At 39.9% G+C, this 21656-nt stretch overlaps 2 protein-coding genes across 3 annotated transcripts in view; one reads left to right on the top strand and one right to left on the bottom strand.

The window, feature by feature from the left end:
• Window positions 1–1246: 1246 nt before the first annotated feature.
• On the top strand, window positions 1247–8695 carry ndufs2 (NADH:ubiquinone oxidoreductase core subunit S2). The gene is made up of 14 exons (XM_066681356.1): window positions 1247–1392; window positions 2098–2201; window positions 2392–2582; window positions 2855–2975; window positions 3238–3350; window positions 4102–4176; window positions 4301–4378; window positions 4581–4666; window positions 4918–5037; window positions 5176–5305; window positions 5550–5645; window positions 6443–6526; window positions 7835–7892; window positions 8363–8695. The coding sequence occupies exons 1-14, from the start codon at window positions 1289–1291 to the stop codon at window positions 8398–8400; spliced, it is 1398 nt and encodes a 465-aa protein (XP_066537453.1). The 5' UTR covers window positions 1247–1288; the 3' UTR covers window positions 8401–8695.
• Window positions 8696–13158: 4463 nt separating this feature from the next.
• Window positions 13159–21656, bottom strand: part of kirrel1a (kirre like nephrin family adhesion molecule 1a) — a 44372-nt gene continuing 35874 nt past the window's right edge. Inside the window, exons 13-15 of one of the 2 annotated variants that reach the window (XM_066680801.1) lie at window positions 21390–21517; window positions 19075–19185; window positions 13159–17035 (exon numbers count right to left, since the gene is read on the bottom strand). In XM_066680801.1, the coding sequence (XP_066536898.1) occupies window positions 16418–17035; window positions 19075–19185; window positions 21390–21517 (857 nt within the window). In that variant the 3' untranslated portion in view covers window positions 13159–16417. The remainder of the gene's footprint in view (window positions 17036–19074; window positions 19186–21389; window positions 21518–21656) is intronic. The other variant, XM_066680802.1, reaches the window with a different exon arrangement.

The raw sequence follows: 21656 nt of genomic DNA, 5'->3' as shown, positions 1-21656 counted from the left end.
TGACTTCCCCCCCTTTTTTTGTAGTGGACAAATTTAAACCTAATCTGTACTATACTAAAATTAAATTGCATTATTTTGTCTCAAATGTTTTAATTGTTAAAAATAAAATGACATGCAAAGGGCATAGGCTCCTCTGTGTTTAACCCTTTACACTATGAGATTGTATGTGCCCTTCAACTTCAATATCTACATAACTTACCTATTTGTTCCATAGATGTTAGCAGTTAATTCATACTATTACTTTTACATTTGTACATTTGAGTCTCATCACGACTCAGTTATCATGTGAAGGTAAGTAATAAAAAAACGACACGTTTTAATTCCCATTACAAACAAAACTCATTTCCAAATCCTGGATAGAGACACATTTCCCAATTAAAGGCTTTCAATGTTCAGCAGTGTTTGTCTTATATAGCATGTTGTTTGATCTGACACACTGACACATTTGTAATTAATTAATTCATCTACAAACTCAGTCCCTCACCTGGATCATATTGTACATATGTAAATTTACTGAACGATGATTGGTCCATACTGTATCTAAACAAATGTGATTAGTTTTGTTACAGATGATTCCTCCGTTCATACTGAGTCATGTGCAATGACTCTGTCTTTCTTTAGAAGGTCAAGATGGAAAACTTGAATTAGGACGTCCTTCCCACTTGCATTTTCATAACTGCTCAGACTTTACAAAGAAAAAAAATCAAATTATGGTCACTCTCTCTCTCTCTCTCTCTCTCTCTTTCCATTTTCTGAATTGTTTTCAGTTTCATATCTCACATAGTGCAATAGGTGGTTTGTGGATGGGCTACAGCGAGTGTAGTGGTAGCGCACTGTGTGTGTGTATTTTTTTGTTTTTGTTTGGGGGGGGGGGGGGTGTACAAGGTAATATGTTAGGGTTAGAGTAGTAGTACATATGGATAAGGTAAAGGTATTTTTTGATGGAAGTCTATGGGCTTTACAATTCATGAAAACAAACCTGTGTTTATGCCTCACGTTGTAGAGACCAAAACCTTTTCTGGTTCACGCTGTAGTTAAGTATTTTCATTAAGAGATTTTGTGATTCATAAACCCACATCATTAAATTTACAAAAGGCGTGTAACGGTTAAGTTTATGGTAGAAGAACACACAGAAAACGCCTGTATGATGTGCCCACAATGCGCGCAAAATTGTGTGTGCGCTGCCACCTAGTGGTAAGCGGATGAAGTGCGTCTCCCGTGCCGCTAGGGGGCAGCAGCGGAAGAAACGTGAAATAATCCCAGAGCCGACGGTGGTTCTGCTGGAGACATGGCGGCGACGTTGCTGAGGTCGCTCTCCAGAGTCGGACGTCCTTCAGCGGCGGTTTTAAACAGCGGTGTCCTGAATCCTGGCTGTGCTTTGCTCCAGAAAAGGTACGTCTCACGGCGAAGACAAGGAGTGAAGGTCGAGTCTAAAGTAAACCGCACACTCGCTTTCATTAGGCTGTTTATATAAAGGTGAACTTTCTGTGAACCGGGATAAAGCTCCAGAACGTCTTTGTTATCGCAGGACGGAACGGCACTGCATTAAACCTCTCTAGCCGTTTTTGTACAGTGTGTTCAGTGTTTCTGTAGGTACAGCGCCTCCTAAATTTTGAGTCATTTAGCTACATCACAGTGTAACGTTAGTCCTGTTAGCTGACAGTTAGCAGACAGACTGCTCTTAGCTAATTCAGATTACTGGTGAAGTGCTGTGTAATCTCTTTAATACCTGTTCGGCAGTTAGATTTATGGCGTAGTTAGTCTTGTATTTAATGTTAAGCAGGAGTCAGGTTGAAAATCAAAACAGTAGCAGAGTCTTAGCAGTGCTTTGCCTGTAATTAGCTGTAATGGTATTTCGCAGTTGGTGGCCAATGTAACTGTAGATACAGTTGTGTTGTGTTTGTGTATTTATTTTCCTCAGTAGTCAGTCTGAGGGCATGTAGCTTCAATAATATATGTCCACGGCAATTATGAGTCACAGTGTTTTCCCTCAAGTGCGAGGTGATAAAGTAAAGCTAACAGAACGAATAGAGAGCTATTAGATGTGTATATACATGTGACATTAATCCCAGCCTAATTACTCTGTGTCCTCTGTAGGCAAAAGCAATGGCAGCCAGATGTGGAATGGGCAGAGCAATATGGTGGAGCAGTGATGTACCCAAGTGTCATCACTGAGAAATGGATCGCTCCGCCCTGGAATGGTATGAGTTTGTGGGCTTTCTCCTCATTACTTTTGTGGTCACAATGTTGCTTGACTTTGCTTAAATAACGAACTTGACTTCGAACAATAAGAGATTAATGCTACAATTGTGCCTGTCACAGAATTACAAACGACAGGCTAAGGTTTTGTGTATCGTAAAGCTTCATTATCAAGTATCTACTTCTTCACAGACAAAGACCCCCCAGCAGAGAAGGAGGTGTCCAACCTCACTATAAACTTTGGTCCCCAGCACCCTGCTGCCCATGGTGTGCTGCGTCTGGTGATGGAGCTGAGCGGAGAGTCGGTGAAGAAGTGTGACCCTCACGTCGGCCTGCTTCACCGTGGCACTGAGAAGCTCATAGAGTACAAGACCTACCTACAGGTACAGCAGCAGTGACGCATGCGCAGCTTATTTTGCGTATTACAATCTTATTACAATAAAAGCTTGTGTCCAAATATGACCATATTTGCAGGGGAAGTAGTTCTGTCTATAGGCAAGTGTCTAGTTGGTCATTATCCCAGTATGTATTTGACAGCTGTTCTCATGGGTCAGAGAGGTTGATTAAGATCAAAGCACTAAAACCGAGACTGTCCAGTAATAATAGGCATACTATAAAGCTGAATTCTATCTCCTCTCCCACTCTGTGACTGCAGGCCCTCCCATACTTTGACAGGCTGGATTATGTGTCCATGATGTGTAATGAGCAGGCGTACTCCCTGGCCGTGGAAAAGCTGCTGAACATCCAGGCTCCACCCAGAGCCCAGTGGATCAGAGGTCAGTGCCTAATGCCACTCTTCATCCCATTAATTTATTTTTTAAACAGTAGCACCGTCCTATTGTTATTTTGGTTAGTAGTTCCCCTATAGTCTCATTGCTAGGCTACGTTACTGAGGTTTGTTTTCATTACGCCATTCACATAATTGAATTTTCTTTGTTATTTTGTTCTGACTGGTTGTACTAAGCATAATTTTTATTTAGCTTCTGAGCCATTAACAGCATATTAATTCTAATAAGTTTATTTAATGTCTGCCCTCAGTGCTGTATGGGGAGATGACCCGTATTCTCAACCACATCATGGGAATCACCACACACGCTCTGGACATTGGAGCCATGACGCCATTCTTCTGGATGTTTGAGGAGAGAGAGAAGGTGAGAGGAAATTGTGAACGTAGAGATGATGTTAAATTATAAACCTCTGTGTAACTAATAGGGCGGCACGGTGGTGCAGCAGGTAGTGTCACAATCACACAGCTCCAGGGACCTGGAGGTTGTGGGTTCGGTTCCCGCGCCGGGTGACTGTCTGTGAGGAGTTGGTGTGTTCTCCCCGTGTCTGCGTGGGTTTCCTCCGGCTGCTCCGGTTTCCTCCCACAGTCCAAAAACACACGTTGGTAGGTGGATTGGTGATTCGAAAGTGTCCGTAGGTGCGAGTGTGTGTGTCTGTGTTGCCCTGTGAAGGACTGGCGCCCCCTCCAGGGTGTATTCCTGCCTTGCGCCCAATGATTCCAGGTAGGCCCTGGACCCACCACGACCCTGAACTGGATAAGTGTTACAGATAATGAATGAATGAATGTGTAACTAATAGCAAGAAAGAAGACATATAAGCCCTTTAATTGAGGAGGTACTCTTAGATTTGCAAAAGCATATCTAAGTCAGATGAGTCCTTGTTCCTCTCAGGTATAAAGAATTTAGCTCAAACGAGGCTCTAGAAATCCTTAATTTTGGTCAGCTATATTTTAGTTTATAAATTCAGTCCTTACTTGAAGACGGCCAGGAACTGCATACTGTCAGGGACTTAAATGTGAATATATGGGGAATATGAAGAATGCAGAGATCCCTCTGCGATGTTTTGACCAGAGTATTAACATCTGTACATTCCTGTTTGTTTACGTCTCTCTCACAGATGTTTGAGTTCTATGAGCGTGTGTCTGGAGCCAGGATGCACGCTGCTTACGTTAGACCTGGAGGAGTCCATCAGGTCAGCAATTTGAATTTACAAGCACTTGCAGTGGGAATTGTTTTCCGTCCAACACGATGATGTACTGAAAAATCAGCCTGAATGCTGATAAACAGCCCTGAACCTGGTTTAATGTGTTTTGTAGGACATGCCCCTGGGTCTTATGGATGATATTTATGAGTGGTGTAAGAACTTCTCAATACGCATCGATGAGGTGGAGGAGGTATGGGTGTTGTGTTTATATCATTTAAAGGAATGTACTTGAGGAATTACTGTAAGAAGTGACTAGTGGGTTGATGTTATGTATATACAAACATGAACATGAACGTGTGTGTGTGTCTGTAATATTAGTGCAATCTTACTATGAGAACTACGTTTTTAGTTTGTTAAGATGTGTACTAATTGTATGCATTGAATATTTATAGATGTTAACCAACAATCGCATCTGGAAGAAGAGAACTGTTGATATTGGGGTTATTGGAGCAGAAGATGCACTCAACTTTGGCTTCAGGTACAGTACACTGTAAACTCTGGTGGGGCTTTTACACTATTACAGCTTTTTTTTTTTTTTTTAAGTGTGTCTGTATTCATTTGACAAGACTTTTAGATCCCACGTTTAGTATCCATTAAATAGACCATTGCCAAACAATTTATTAGATACTCAACAGTAAAATTGATACGGGAGAAGTCAAGATAAATAAATAAAAATAATAAAAAAAACAACAGATAAAACATGTACATATGCCTCTCATTCTATTTCAGTGGGGTGATGTTGCGGGGCTCTGGTATTAAGTGGGATTTGAGAAAATCTCAGCCATATGACAAATACGATGAGGTGGAATTTGACGTACCTATTGGAAGTAATGGTGACTGTTATGACAGGTAAGATCTTTTGAGATTTAAGGGAAAAAAATAAATAAATAAATAAATAAAATCCAAATATATAATTAGTCAAGTACATCAGGATAATCAGAATTACTAGAAGATAATATTTTAAATATTTACTATTTTACCCTTCAGGTACCTGTGTCGAGTGGAGGAGATGAGGCAGTCTCTAAGAATTATGTACCAGTGTCTGAACAAGATGCCTGAAGGAGAGATCAAGGTGGACGACGCTAAGATCGCACCACCAAAGAGATCTGAGATGAAGGTGGGAGTAATGTTTGTTGATTGTCTGTTTATGGTAAAGTTTAGATTACAGTAAGCATAGTCCTTTACTCACAATTAAAATTAATGTTTTTCTTGAATATGGATTAAAACAGGAATTTCGCTTAAAAATATTTACCTTTGTTTAAGAGTAAATGGATGTAAAGGAACTGAATCAGAGTGGTCTGATGTGAAATGGTCATTTTTGCTATAGTTGTTAAATTGTTTTTGTTTTATTTTCCTTATAGATGTCAATGGAGTCACTAATCCATCATTTTAAGCTATACACAGAGGGCTACCAGGTCCCTCCGGGAGCCACATACACAGCTGTTGAAGCACCAAAGGTGAGTTCACATAATCAAGGCATCCAAGAATATATATATATATATTTATACACACACACAGGGGTTGGACAATGAAACTGAAACCTGTCATTGTAGTGTGGGAGGGTTCATGGCTAAATTGGAGCAGCCTGGTGACCAGTCTTCATTAACTGCACATTGCACCAGTAAGACCATGTGCATCCAATGGTTCAAACATTGTATCCTGAAGGCGGTGCCGTGTATCAGGACGACAATGCACCAATACACACAGCAAGACTGGTGAAAGATTGGTTTGATGAACGTGAAAGTGAAGTTGAACATCTCCCATGGCCTGCACAGTCACCAGATCTAAATATTATTGAGCCACTTTGGGGTGTTTTGGAGGAGCGAGTCAGGAAACGTTTTCCTCCATCAGCATCACGTAGAGACCTGGCCACTATCCTGCAAGAAGAATGACTTAAAATCCCGTTGACCACTGTGCAGGACTTGTATATGTCATTCCCAAGACGAATTGACGCTGTATTGGCCGCAAAAGGAGGCCCTACACCATACTAATAAATTATTGTGGTCTTAAACCAGGTGTTTCAGTTTCATTGTCGTGTGTGTGTGTGTGTCACTGAATAACTCAGTTGATGACTTGTAGGCATGTAAGCAATGTGTATACAACAAACATACTTTTAAAAAGAACCTGGCTGTGGTGACCTCCTGGGCACTGAGTCATGTCTTATCATTTCTGTCCTAATGTGCTCAGTTCTGTTTATTTTCCTCTAATTCATTTCTAAAAGGTTACTCATTATTAAATGTTTCCTCTCCTGCAGGGTGAGTTTGGGGTTTACCTGGTCTCTGATGGTTCAAGCAGACCATACCGCTGCAAGATCAAAGCCCCTGGCTTTGCTCATTTGGTAAGAATGTGATTTTATATTTAATTTTGAACACTTAAAAGTGACTTTCGCAAATGTTATCAAAAATGCTTTTTTTTTTATAACATTCAGAACATTTTTCCTTATCACCTTGTAGGTCTCCAGTCGGTTTGGGTGCTGGAAACAGGTCTAATATTTTTACAAAACCCTGGTGTTAGTCAGACATGCTAGGCTTCCTCTCTCTCTGCTCACTGCAGAAAAATGGAAAAGAGATTAAGTTATTGCTCTTTTTTTCCTGCGTCATATGTGGGTAATATTGACTTATTTTTGCTGTTTCAGATTATTTGTGTAGAAACCTACTCTAAATTTGTAAGACTTCTAACTGCATGCTACAGTCCTAAACGACTTGAATTACAAACGAGTTTCTGTGGTAGTTCAACCAGTGACTTAAAAACATACAGACAAACTTCAGCCACATACAGACGGTCCTTTTTCTCCTCAAACATACTGCTGCAACTTGAAAGATGCTGAGCTTCTTAATGTACACAAACCAGAGACAACAGCAGTTAACTTTTAATATGATCATAGTTTCAGGAAGACTTTTTATGAAATTCTGAAGCCGATTTCTCTCCAAAAACTTATATTGGTAAGTGGATTGGTGACTCGTGTCCATAGGTGTGAGTGTGTCATCCTGTGAAGGACCGGCGCCCCGTCCAGGGTGTTTTCCTGCCTTGCGCCCAATGATTGGTAGGTTCTGGACCCAACCTGAACTGGATAAGCGTTTGCAGACAATGAAAAAAAAAAAAAAGGTCTCAGTCCTGTATGCAAGGCTTTCTCTCTCTGCTCATGGCACAGAAGGGGCATCTGTCATAACAGAGAGAACACCCAACATTGAAAAGCACAAATCGAGATGAGGATATTCCTGCTTCATAGGCGGGTTATATTGCCTTATCTATGCTGTTTTGGGTTATTTAATGCGCAATTTCGGGAGAACAGACGTTCATTTGTGCATGCACAGGTTCTGTTAAATGTATATAAAAAAACATGAATGAAATGAGACACATGAATTTATCGTCCCTATGCTCAATGCCAAGTATTCAGCATTGGCACTGGAGGTAGAGTACAAGTAGAAGCTGTTACTACTGCAAATTACCCATTAATGTTTATCATTTAAAAAAAAAATTTTTGGATGAGTAATTGTCTACAAGCATTTGGCTGCATGGTGTATTTGAGAGAATAGGAAGCTTTATTTCCAAACTCCAGTGCTCATTTCATTTGTTGCCTAAAGATGTTTTATACATAAATATATACATTTATCATTTGAATGAATGCTCTTGTGTTCTCTCACAGGCCGGTTTGGATAAAATGTCAAAAGGGCACATGCTTGCTGATGTAGTGGCCATTATCGGTAAGAACTGTTTTTGCTTTGAATTAATTTAATTAATTATATTTTCACGTTTTAAGCTGGTGAAGTACAAAGTGGATTTCTTTGTGCAATAAGAGTGCCAAGTGTCTGTAGTGATTGGAATATATCCTGACAGCGTAATCCTTACGAAGGGGATCCAGTCAGTACTGGTGCTGTTTTTTTTGTAGCTCACTAACAGTTGGAAGCGAATACTTTTGGACTGCAGTGTCTAGAGCAGAGTCCTGTCTAGAGCTGTGACTGGGAGCAGAGTTGGCAGGCTTTCTAGCTAGCACCCGGCCTAACATTTGAAATCTTCCAAACACTATTACATAAACTAATGCTAATTTGACTGTTTGACGTGGACGTTATTGAAACACAAAATCTACACTCAGGCTGATTTTGTTCTGTGTAACGTTGATGTCACTTTCTTGTTGTTATTGTATTTCTAACTTGAATATCTGCTCCCCTTGCAGGCACTCAGGACATTGTGTTCGGCGAGGTGGACCGTTAAAGAACTGTAATGGTTTGTGTGCATCAGTTTAGTTCCGTCTTTTCAAATTCATTCTGGTTATGCTCCAATGGATGACTTCAGTCAGGTCTCTCAGTGTAAAAACAAAAAGCTTATTCAAACTAATAAATATTTTAAGACTCTTGACACTCATTGTCCTCTCCGTTGTGAATGTTGCCATGACTGTGGAATAGTGGGCTTCAAAGTAATAATTACTTAAGTAGTGCTTCAATTTAAGGGTATGAACCTCCTGAATAATTTAGACTTTTTTTCCATAAATTAAACTCTTTAAGAAATAATTGAGCAGAATTTCCTTATTTATGTATTTTTCTTAAGCTTTTTGTTTATTAAACTTAATGATTAAAAAATGTTTCTCAGAATAATTAAAAAAGTTTCTCAGTTAATGGAAAAATAACAGTTTACTCAGTTTTAGTTTTTAAACAGTTGTGGTGAATTTCAAGGTTTTGGGTGTTGATGATCTTTTAAAAATGTCCAAAACTTAAACATTTAAAAAAGCAGTAAGGGAAATGTAACACTGCACTTTTTATGCCTTTGTAGATGCAAAGCACCTCATTGGCTTGGCTTGTTACTCAGTCACTTACTCTTTGTTTTTTCCTCTTTTTCCCCCTCACAGAGACACTGGTTAAATGCCACAAACGTCCATAACCAACATTAAGCAGTCTTACTCATCATATGTATCAGTTATAATATCATACCTATGAACCTTACTCCTAAAAAGGTGGTATGTGCTCTGAGGTCAGTAACTGTACGTCAGTGTAGTACTAGTTTAACGGAATAGTGAACTGAGAAAACTGCTACACCACTGGAATCAAAGTTTTCAATCAGCTGTTTAATAACTATTATAGAATAAGGGACCTGGAGGTTGTGGATTCGATTCCCGCACCGGGTGACTGTCTGTGAGGAGTGTGGTGTGTTCTCCCTGTGTCCGTGTGGGTTTCTTGCGGGTGCTCCGGTTTCCTCCCACAGTCCAAAAACACACGTTGGTAGGTGGATTGGCGACTCAAAAGTGTCCGTAGGTGTGAATGAGTGTGTGTTGCCCTGTGAAGGACTGGCGCCCCCTCCAGGGTGTATTCCCACCTTGATCCCACCCAATGATTCCAGGTAGGCTCTGGACCCACCGCGACCCTGAACTGGATAAGGGTTACAGATAATGAATGAATGAATGAGTTGTCATTTTATTGAGTGGTTTAACTTCACTCTGCTCTCTCTACTGCTGCTTTTAAAAAGTAGAATATTAAAAAAATGAAAATATAGCTCCTGTGTTTTCACCTCCATCATGTACAAACACCTTATTCGTCTTTACTGTACATTGCCTGAGTCACTTCTGGGTGGTCCAACACATGCCCAGGCCAAATCCAGCCCATCTGGGAGTGTTTAACGTACTACTGCTTCAGTTTAGCTGCTTCTGCTGAGTAAAGGAATAGTGTTTGTGTGTGTATGTGTGTGTGCGCGCGCGCGTGTGTGCGAATATATGTACGATGGATTATATAAGGAACGAAAACCTTGTTCGGTAGGTTTAAGGTCAGCAGTAAAGATGCAGTTTTGTTGTTTTACCACTAGAAGGCAACATTTGCTCAGAAGAACTGGCAACTCTAACATCTAAAATATGGTAAGCGCTTCTGTGACCTACAAAGTCAAGCAGTGGAGCCTTTGGTGTAATACAGTTGTCACGGTGTGCATCAAATACAACTCATCAGATGGTTTTGCATTATTAATATTTTATTTGAAATAGCTGAATTCACTCTCTGAAATGTTTCTAGAAAGCATTGGATTGTGTATTCTTTTGTCAAGTTATACACAACTAACATTTTTTTTTTTTCATTTCAAGGCTAAGTGCCCTCTGTGAATATTTCGCATTATCTTAGTTACTGACATATATAAGTATTAATTAAAATGAAAATAGCATGTTTAATTTGCTTTAAAACTGACAATTTTATTAAACTACGGAAAAACCCGAGCTCGCTTCGGAAATTCTTGAACGCAACCGTGACGTCACTGGTGGACAACAGCTGAACAACCCCGCGGTAAAACACCGTTATGACTGACTGTTATGACAGTATCTAGCTAAATAACCAACATTATTCATGACAATAGCCGAGCAATAAGCTAAACTCAAATGTAGAGGTACCGTTATTCTTGTAAATGTGGTCGAACTCGAATTCATCCGACACTATAAACCTCCGTAATGCAGCTACGTAGCCGAGTATAATCTGAGCCACCGAGTTTAGCGAGTCAAGCTAACGTTAACTAACACCAACTAAAACAGGCGAAGTGAGTGTCCTTACCCGGTTTACCTCCATGTTACAGAGGCTCTTGAACACCTTTCGTTGGTGTCCTTACATGCCCATATTGTTGGAAAAGCGCCAGTGAAATGAGCTACAGATAACGGAGTGAGCGGACGTTCCTTTCCAAAGTGCCCGTTTAAAGTTGACAAACTTAGTCCGTTTTCTGGATATTTTGGGATCTTTGGCCCATTTGTGCACAGATGTCCCACTGTACATTGAATGATTGCAGCCACAAACAACACACCTTTTCGTCATTTTGCATTAAATTAAGTGCAACTTCTAGAGTTGTTGTCCACCGTCTACGTCACAGGCAAGACGCCTATTAGAGTTTCCCAACACCGTTGGGGGGGGGGGGGATGAATGACCCATGAATTAGTAAGAAATAACATGTTTTCTGACTATCAATAAACACAAGTTAGGAACTCAAAGTATTTATTTGTTTGACACTTCCATATAGCTGGTGTTTAGCCTTTAAAAAGATCTCCATGTTTCTGCACTTTGTAGTTCTACAGTTCATTTGTAGACCACATGTTGCTTAGCAAAGGATGCAGAGCAACAGATCTATGTACGTGTCCATGCCAAACCTGCTTGGCTTCAGTGAAAATAAATCACCAGGGAAGAGGTCCAGAATATGGTGCTCTGTAGAATGTTACGACCCAATAACCGTTAAGAAGGTGTCAACAAACAGTTCGTGCCGAGGTAATCCCACATAATAAATAATAGTTTTTTAAAAAATGCTTTTATTTTTTATATACTGGGGAAAAATGTTTAAATAAGTTTTTTTTAATGAACAAACCCATAATATTTAAAAATCTCAAATCCCAGACATATTCATCAATGTTTTGCTGACATGAGAATGTTTTATTTATAGTATTTGTTAATTTTTTCTCTTTTTTTTTTTACTTACGCATTTTTTAATTCCAGGTAATTGAAAGTGTCTTGAAATATCAGTGTAGAAACTAGTCCCTGAAATTACTGCCATATTTTACTCATTTTATTTGATTAGTGTGAATCTCAACCAAAACATAGTTTTATTTATCATTTCAACTCCCAGAAATGTGTGGAAGTTTATTTACTGCGCGATGCGTGATGTTCTTGGTTATAACTACAAAATACTGTCAGTCTTTCAAATCATTGTCATACTTTGGTCCTAAAATAAGTCTATTCTAATGGATTATGACACAAACTCTTTTCATTCTATTTATTTATTTCATTCGATTTATTTCTTTGTAGCTCTGTGAAGGTAAAATGCATAATGTGCACGTTAGCTTGGGGCTATTTATATCTATATTGGGTGAAGCATATAGGAATCCTAGGTCCTTTAATGCAATTAGCTGCTCAGTTCATTTGTGGCCAGCTGTGTCACTGCAGCAGTAGTTCATACATGAGCCATAACAAAAGGTCTGCGTTTGATGAGTATCGGGAGAATCTGCTGTTGTCCAAGACCACTGTGACCAAATAAATGTCTATCAGCAGGCTGTCACCAAATCAGAGTTAATCTGTCGGTGTGTAGAAAGGTATGTATGAAACGAGCAGTCTCCACCATCAAGGATAACCTTCGAGGCCAAAGGCCTTCCAGTCTGATAAATCATACACGCAAGGTAGAAACACACCCTGAACAAGGCACAAGGCCACCACAGGGCATCCCACACTCAGCCAGTCACACACACACACATACACTCTCTCTCTCTCTCACACACACCTGTGGACACTTTTGAATATCAAGTCCAGATGTGTGGCCCTGACACTACACATTGCACCACAGTGCGGCCCTGTAATCTTCTTCAGACTATTTACCAACGTGGTTAGGTTGTGCTCTGCTCTTCCCGGACACCAGTGTCTAATAGACAGATGGGACAAAGATTAACCTGCACCTGAATAATGGAATGAGGAAAATGTGAAGGAAAGAAGCTGCCCATGATAAGCGATGACTACTGGTGGAAAAAGGCAAGGTATGTATGACTGCGCACGGGGCTCTCAGGGGACATGGCTTACATGCTTTAACCGATAATTCAATGTATGCAGCTGTGCTCAAAACCAAATGTCTTAAAAATGACTGCAGCAGCAGATGACCGTCCCCAGCACCAATCAGCACCATGTCTGTTCTCTAACATGATTCACGAGAGCAGTTCTATTCTCTTCAAAGTTTGTTAAACTGTCCTGTTGTGTCGTGTAAGCAGCATTTCATTTGTATGTTGGTAGCATGCTGTGACTGGGGGAGTCTTGCCAATGGAAGGAATTGATAAATGTACAATACAACGACAGCCCCCTCCACCCAAACCCTGCTAAACATACATTAGATCAGAGTAAATGCACAATGCACAATACAAACCTGATAAATCACCACCTCGGTTTGGTGCTCTGTAAATGTTTCATGACCCAGTAATAGTTAGGAAGGGACAGCTGGTGTTTCAAATGACTTCCATGTAATGCGTTCTTATAAAACAGTGCTTTTATTTCTGATATACTGTGAAAAAATAATTACATAACATTTTTTAAAAAATATTGGAAAAAAAAAAATTAAAACGAAATAAAAAAATGAAAATCTCAATAACTTCTGTAGAACGTTTCTCAGCTACGAAGAACAGTACAGTAAGGTCAACGCTTTGTTTTCTAAGACACAATTATACAGAATACAGTCCTACCAGGAGAATAAAAGTATTGGAGCAGGAACTCGAGGGAAGTAAATGATTACATAAAGATATTCATACACAAAGAGAGAGACACACGCTCACACGCACTCACGCATTCACACGCACTTCTCATCCCATCATTGTACACCTCTGGCCTTAAACTGGCTTATAAAGTGAGGGATTATAAAAGTCATGTTTTTTTTTTTTTTTCCTAAGGCCACTCTGTTTTTGAACCAACACACACCTTCGTGTTTCCCTCGTTTCGTGTGGGTGGAGCTTCAGTCCTTTAAGGAGGAAGCTGGGTGGAAGTGCATGTCCTGTCCAGTGGGTGAGGTCACGCCTCCTGGACGCTTCTCCTTCTGTCAGTCACTCAAACGTACCGTTAAGACGGACTGACTGGCAGCTCAGGCAGGTATAAAGGTGTTTTCTGATAATGATGAGCATCTTGTTCTTCTCAATGCTCTCTGGCACCGCACTGGCCTCCAGCCAAGCTGAGCGCACTTCATTAACTTGGGTCATAAAATTCTGTTGCCAACACACAGTCCTCCTGCCAAATCTTTTCCCTCATGCCACTGAAATGTAACAATACTGCATTTAAAGAGTGCATCACATTGGGTGATGTAAAATAATACTTGGAATAGGAGTTACACATGGGAAAGTATTTACAGGACTCCTTCACTTGAAAGGTTTCGAAACTCAGACAAAGACTAGCTGTAGACGGTACCTCACCACTCCATGATGGAGAGCCATTCCAGACGGATTGTCTTCACTTTCACGCCTTCGCAATCACTTCCTTCAAACATCTGTCTGAAGAACTCCACGTCTGAAGATTTCCATTTTTCACCATATGTTCTTCCTATTGGTCAAAAAGCTTCCATCACCTGTGGTGTCTGTGTCGGCACGTACAGCAGGTGTGTCTTTGTGAAAAAGTGTGCAGAAGAGTCTCCAATCTATAAAGTATTGATAAACTTCATATTATAGTATAGATTTTTATATATATGCGTGTATATGAAAGTTCCATTCTCTGGGCTGAGTCCAGGAATCAGCAACTGTCCAAAAAACAAACAAAAAAAACCCAACATTCCAGAACTGACTTGGTCTCAGTTCCACCTTGTTCTTTATGATCAACTGTGTACAAATGTGATGGCATAGCAGCCTGATCTTAGATCAGTAAGTGTACCTAAGGCTGGATCAGAAGGTTTAAGACCTTTGATATCCTCCTCCCCTCCCTAGGTCCTTCACACCCATCATTATTGAATCCAAAGTCAACAAAAACAAACAAATCTGCATATTTCCTTGTTTGTTGAGGTGAATATCACCCAAATAAAGACTGATACTCTAACGATGAACCTTTGGTCCACAATTCCTTACAGAAATATGAGGAAAAAAATAAATGTATTTTGGGATTATTCAAAAAACACTCTAGCCTAAGTGTGCAAATGAGAGATTACAGGTAGATTATAAGAGTAATCTATGACAGAATACTGGAATGCAGTGCAAACAATGACCCCACTACAAAAGCACCATGGGAAAAGTGTGGGGATTCAGATATTTTACACACACACACACACACATTATATATATATTTATATATATATATATACACTGTATGTGCTCTTAGATTAACCAATTACCATGTAAAAACACTATGAAAAAATATATATGGTCTACTATGATGCCCCTCCCCATCCCATTATACTGTGTACTCCACCAATTGAGGTTCCGACCCAATGGTTTGTTCAAATTTATTAAAAAAGAAAGTAAAATGGCTAAAATTGGCGATTTCAAAATGGCTTCCTTAACAGGTCTCCTTATCCACCTGCTCACATCTTGCTACTTTTTTCTTTTTTTTTTTTTTAAGAAATGGACAAAAATGTTACATAAAAGTGCTCAAATTTTTCCCACCCAGACTGTAACCTGATTAATGGGCATTACAAAACATCCCGACACAGACAACTGAGTTACACGTTATTGTAGATTAACTGTACCGCATATTGATTATTTCTACATTGGCCGCTGAACAATAAGGCTAATAGTCTACTGAATGAGGTAGCTTAGCAAGACAAACAGCTGGTTAGATATTAGTAAACACGTAAAGCAGTTAGAGTACTAAAAGTTCCTCACCTGGTTCCCAAATAATAAAACATGCTCTGGTAGCCAAGTATATGGTGATAGAGTTGTGCTCTTCTAATCTGGCAGCCTTTGCTCAGAGCTGGATATGTAGAAATTAAAAGGCAATTTTCACTGAATTTGAAAAAAAAACTCTGGATAATTCTGTCACCAAGTCATAAACAAAGCCATTCAGAATGGAAATTGTTACGAATGCAAAGCACTAAATAGCTTTTTCATAGAACATTTGGATGAACATGAGTTTCATAGGCTGCTTTTCTGGTCATTTTGGATAGTAAATAAAATAAGAATATATGCACTGTTTACATAGTAACCCAAAGTTGGTGTCACCGCTGTTGTGAAGAAATTTTCTATGCAGTAACAACAAAAACAACAATGTAGAATGTCACCTCAAAGCACTCTGAATGACTTTGTTTGCTTCTAAGTGATTGAAGTATGCAGAAATATATCAATGTCCATAAGAATAATTACTAAATCTGGCATGGTTTCTGCCATATTGCTTTGTTTCTCATTTCCTCGTTAGGTTAGCGTTATAAAGGTGTGGAGACGAGTTGAAGAAGCCATTCACCAAAATGTTTTACATGACCACCTCTGCTGTGTTTCCATTTTTTGTCACATGGGCAAACCCAGAGGCTTCCTTCATTCACAGAGAGCCATTCTCAGCACTGTGAAGATTCTGAGACCTTTCACTGGTGCTAGTCTGTTTTCATCTTGATTGTGACTTTCGCTGTCAGCTCCTTGAGCTGAGAAATAAGCAACAAAGAGACAGAAAGAGAGAATTCCCCCGTCCCTTGTCATCTCCACCTACTCTCTCATCTCTTGGCCTCTGTTCATTTTCTGGTTCCTACTCTCCATCTTTCTTCACTTCTTTCAGAACCTCCTCCTAGATGTGTATGTGCATGTTGGTAAGTGTGTGAGGACTGAAGTGATGAGTAAACTAGGGTGCGTGGTTCACACATGGGTCTGCATTCTCTGCGTGTGCCGGTGGGAGTAATCGGAATGCTGTGAGGTGTAGGAGAAACGCGTGGAACTGCCGTATTTTCCCAGTCCAGTGTCTGGCGTCCCGGTAGTGGCTCCAGCCCCTACGCTCGGCCCCACGCTGTACATTTCGTATGCCGGGCCACCTTCTAAAGGAGCTAGGCTGGGTGGAGCAAAGCCCATGCGATACGTGGAGTAGTGCGAGTGGTAGCTGTAGTTGTCGTACGCTAGTTGAGGTGGAGAATCCAGCAGGCTGAGGTCAGGAGGGAAGTCACCTGTCTGAGGACCTGAGCTGGCCGGGGGCTGCTGTGACTGCCCAGCGCGGCTGAAGGTGTTGAACTGGGCGTAGCTGTTGTGCGAGAGTCTGGATGGAGGCCTGGGATCATAGCACCCGGCTCGTGACCCAGGGGCCAAGCTGCTGGGAGTTCCGGGACCTGCCGTAGCTCCAGGAGTGACCGAGCTGCCACTGACCGAAGCAGCGCCCCCTGGCTGGGCAGAGGAGCGATAGTCAGAGTAGTGCATTGAGCGTGAAGCGGGCCGGCCTTCATCGTGTGTGGAGGCTCGCACGTTGTAGTAGCCATTTGTTGGGTCCTGTACAAAGTGAGGAAAATCTGAGTAATGTGCCAAAATTGTAACACTCATAACAAGGAAACTGTGTAGAAACATTCAATCAATAACACACTGGTGATTGTACTTGGAGGGAGATGTGAGAAAAATGTTACAATCTTGTTTTGCAAAAGAAGGACCACTTTTTACACATGAATAAATTCATATAACTCTTTTTTTGTATTCTCTTCTTTTGTTATCCTCAGGCTGCAGGTTCCAGAGCTCTTGTGTTGATTCATTTGAGAAACGGATTGGAAAAGATCCTCCAGTGATTTGGCAGCTTCGTATTCAGATGTTCCGTTCCACCTTAAATTATACTAATACTGATATTTTACATCTTGTTTCAGAGGAAAATGCTTTATCCTTTGCTGTTGCTTTTGTTGTATTGTTGCTCACTGATTAAACCAGAGTTCTCTCACAAGCATTAAACAGTGGAACCTCACACTTAAAAATGATGGTTTTACAAGCGATGGTTCTACGTAGAACACCTGAAGAAACTTTTACATGATTAAACTGTTCTTTGCATCATGAAAGGAGTCTTCAGATTGATGGAGAATTCACTCTTAAAAATAAAGAGGCTACAAAGTGTCCTTTGCGTGATGCCATAGAAGAACCATTTTGGGTTCCACAAAGAACCATTTCTGATAATAACATCAAAACATTACATTTAGTGCAGTTTCTTTAATCACATCTCTTTAGCCAACATGGTTCTTCATGGAACCAACAGTGGTTCTTCTATGGCATCACACAAAGAACCCCTTATTTTTAAGAGTGTGTGCTGTAGATGGTCCTATATAGCACCTTTTAAAAAAGGGTTCTATGGGGTAATAAAAATGGATTTTCTAATGTTACGATGTCAAGTTTGTAGACATATTGTCACACCTTGGCCCTGTCCTGTTTGTTGTTCCCACCATGTGCTTAATTAGCACATGGCTGTGTTTGTTTTAGTTTCTGTCTCCACCCTAGTCCTGCCCTAGCTCCTCCCCCTCATTTTCTATTCCAGGTGTCCCTTGTCAGTGTCGTCTATTTAGGCTCCTTTATTACTTCCTGTTTGTTGGACATTCTATGTTTGCGTGTCTGTTTCTCGGTTTGGTTCTATTTGGTTTGCGCTCACCTTGCTCCACTTTCTTTCTCTTCTTTTTGTCTGTCAGTACCAGTTGTCTGTTTAACCCTGAGTTCATGTTAAGTCTATTTAGCTCTCTGTGTTCTAGGTTACTCTGTTTACCTCTGTCTCCAAGTTTAATATGTTTAGCTCTCCATGTCCCGGTTTAGTCTGGTTTACTCTGTGTTCAAGTCTAGTCCATTTAGCTCCTTTGTCTAAGTCTCAGTTTAGCTCCCTGTGTATTGTCTCTTTGTCCATATCTATCTGTTTTGTTATCTCTTGTTGGTCAAATAAAGTTTGTGTTATAGCGTTTGCGTCCACCCCAGTCCTTACACATGTACAACCCTTTTCTAAACTTTTGTCTACAAATATCTATAGCACATTCTCCTTCAAAAAATGCAAAGAAACCTTTAATAATGCAAAAACGTCTCTTAAGTGATCAGGGTTCTATAGAAAACCTTTAATTTAATAAAGAATCCTTGTAGAACCATCATTTCTAAGTGTGTGTTGTAGTGTATGTAGCTACTAATGTTACAGATATTAATGGTATTGCCAGTTGTATTTTTCACTGGTTATTAAAAATTATGATTAAATACACTTTGATGATTAAAAAATTAAGCTAAAGGGACTTTTTAAAATCTTTATTTGAATGAGAAGGCTGCAGTTACAGAGTCATATGAACAGCATGTAAGCAGCTGGTTTTCAGCTTGGATAGTGCTAATAGTTTGACAGGTGAAACTAGAAAATGCTTTGAAAGGTAATAATAATAATAATTGTTTTATATATATATATTTAAAACCTATGTTCTCACACACAAAATATGTTGGCTATTGTCTTCACATGCGTGTGTGTGTGTGTGAGAGAGAATGAGTGACTGACTGAGACAGAGAGAGGGAGAAAGAGAGAGAGTGATGTCTCTCACCTTGAGCTCATAATCCTGGCGTGTGTCCAGAGTGTCACTGCGCAGCTCCTGCTTAAGATCGTCATCTTTAAAGGGCTGGGAGGAGGGAGAGAGGGTCACAGAGGGCAAAAACTAAATCATAAATGACAAGAAACCAACCAAGAGGGGAAAAGAATCAACACAAAGGGGAAGGAACACCAGTAGGTTAGGAGAAAGAGAAGGAGATAAAAAAAGAAGAGAAGGCGGTTAAGAAAGAGGAGAGGATTAAATTCAGCTTTACATTTAATATTTTAGATGTAACTCAGGGACTAAATCTACTTTGTGAATGAGGTTTAGTAATCAGGGACAATCCAGAACGGTTTGTTAAGTGGTTAAGAATAAAGATTCCTTCAGTGATACTGGGGACAGTGGCTTGATGGGGTTTGTAGTAATTAATCAAAACACATAATTACAAGCAATATCAAAATAACACAGGAAGACACATTTAGTGCACATCTTGACATCTTAAACGTAAGCATGGATTTGTAGTGCCCTTTAAGAGAGGCGTGACAATACATCGAAACCCTGACTTATCACAATGCAACACTATGACAGTACATCACAGAGACATGATAATTCCATTCCAATGGTGTTCCATTAATCATGAACACTAGGGCACTCTAGAAGATTCATGTCACATGCCTCCAAGCTCTAGTCTCATTATATAATATTACTCTCCAAAATATCTCAGAATTAGTAGCTTTAAAGGAGATGGAAATCAATAAAAAAAAAGATATTATCCCAAGTAATTGTGGACCATTTTTAATCTATTGCTGTGTGTAAATGATGTAGTAAACTAAAAACTCACGAAAATGGAAATACATGTTTTTTATTGGACAGCGACCATATGTAACATGGATGCAGTTGGTTCATTTTTGAGAGCATTGTTACACCCTGCTTTTTTTTACTACGAAAAGATTTTTGAAACTAGTTTCAAAAGGTTTCTGAAACTAGAAGAGCTCTCCTCTACCTCAACCACAAAATCAAAAATTCTAATCCTTTTATGCTGCATTAATGCAGTGTAAGTACACATAAGATTAAAGAAACTCCTGCAGGGTGAAATATCTCTGGATTTCGGAGGTATTCTGCCACCGTGCTCTTTTGATGAAAATGTGATGCGACACTCAGTTTCCCAGTGGACTTTGGTGACAGAAATTCTCCTGTGTTAGTTCTTTATAGAACCTCTATAAAAGGATGCTGCATCTCACCACCAAGGTCAAGCAACTACAAAATGGCACAAGTGAGAGCCTAATGAATCCACTGTGTCAATGAAAATGTGCCACTGAATGTCAGTACTCTTGAAATGAGCCAAGGAACAATTTCATTCTGAAGAACAAATGCTGCATTGAAGATTGTGTCCTAGCATTGTAGCCTATTATTAACAAAGCTGACCCATACACAAATTGCTTTCCTTCTTGTCCTTTCTCAATTATTTTTTAAGTATCTTAATGGTGCAAATATCTTCCTCTCAACCCCCTGGTTCTACATGGGAACTCCTCTAGCTTTTGCACTATTATTAATTCTATAGTTCTATAATTCTGCAGTATGATATAGTACTGTGTCTAGGGCAGGAACAAACAGCATTTCACACTTAAAAAAATAATATTTCTGTTTCATTAGGAATTACAAATGATTAATAATCAAATTAATGAATATTCAATATTTTAAAACTGGACCAACCCTGGTACTGTTACTGTGATTCAGGTAATATGAACCTAGGATGTTATTATTATTTATTAGTCATTCATTGTCTGTAACCGCTTATGCAGTTCAAGGTCGCGGTTGGTCTGGAGATTCCCAGATTCACTGGGTGCAAGACAGGAACACACCCTGAAGGGGGCGCCAGTCCTTCACAGGGCAACACACACATACACAAACACCTACGGACACTTTTGAGTCGCCAATCCACCAACCAACGTGTGTTTTTAGACCTTGGGAGAAAAACAAAGAGCCTGGAGGAAACCCACGCGGACACAGGGAGAACACACCAAACTCCTCACAGACAGTCACCGGGAGTGGGGCTTGAACCCACAACCTCCAGGTCCCTGGAGCTGTGTGACAGCGACACTACATTTTCGCCACAGTGGAATTTTCGCCTTGAATGTTATAAACTACACCTATTTAAGTGAAATTATGTATATGACTATAAATGTTTTCATTTCCACTAATATACCTACTGACATTCTTTGGATTTATTAAATATGTCAACTAACTCAACTTTTGACTAAATTCTTATCCATCTTAAAGTTCTCCACTGTGTTCGCTACAGTATGTTATAATGGCAGCCTCATACTCACAGAGTACATGGCCTTGACCATGCGGGTTGCCGTGGAGACACTGCCCGTGTCTTCCTCTAGGCTGTGGGTTTCTTTATTTATCGTCTCCACCTTGATGTCTGGCTTACCAAGTGTGACCCCACGGCGACCTGAAAACAAAATACAAGCACATATATTATTGTTACCTTTTTCAACACTGCTCATAAGCTCTTGGTTCAAAGGTAATATTTTGATTTGTGGTCAGAGGTCACATAATTTTAGTTGATGTGGAAGTTGATGTGATTCTTC

The sequence above is a fragment of the Hoplias malabaricus genome, chromosome 9 (assembly GCF_029633855.1).
Source record: "Hoplias malabaricus isolate fHopMal1 chromosome 9, fHopMal1.hap1, whole genome shotgun sequence".
NCBI lineage: Eukaryota > Metazoa > Chordata > Actinopteri > Characiformes > Erythrinidae > Hoplias > Hoplias malabaricus.
Note: the sequence above shows the minus strand (reverse complement) of the source record. Positions and strands in the feature narration are given on the sequence as shown.

What these genes read in the sequence shown, in the direction of transcription:
- ndufs2 (XM_066681356.1), top strand. Translation starts at nt 1,289, where the DNA reads ATGGCGGCGACGTTGCTGAGGTCGCTCTCCAGAGTCGGACGTCCTTCA. An exon ending in GATCGCTCCGCCCTGGAATG is followed by an intron (nt 2,202 to 2,391) that starts GTATGAGTTTGT and finishes ACTTCTTCACAG; the next exon opens with ACAAAGACCCCCCAGCAGAG. An exon ending in GCACTCAACTTTGGCTTCAG is followed by an intron (nt 4,667 to 4,917) that starts GTACAGTACACT and finishes ATTCTATTTCAG; the next exon opens with TGGGGTGATGTTGCGGGGCT.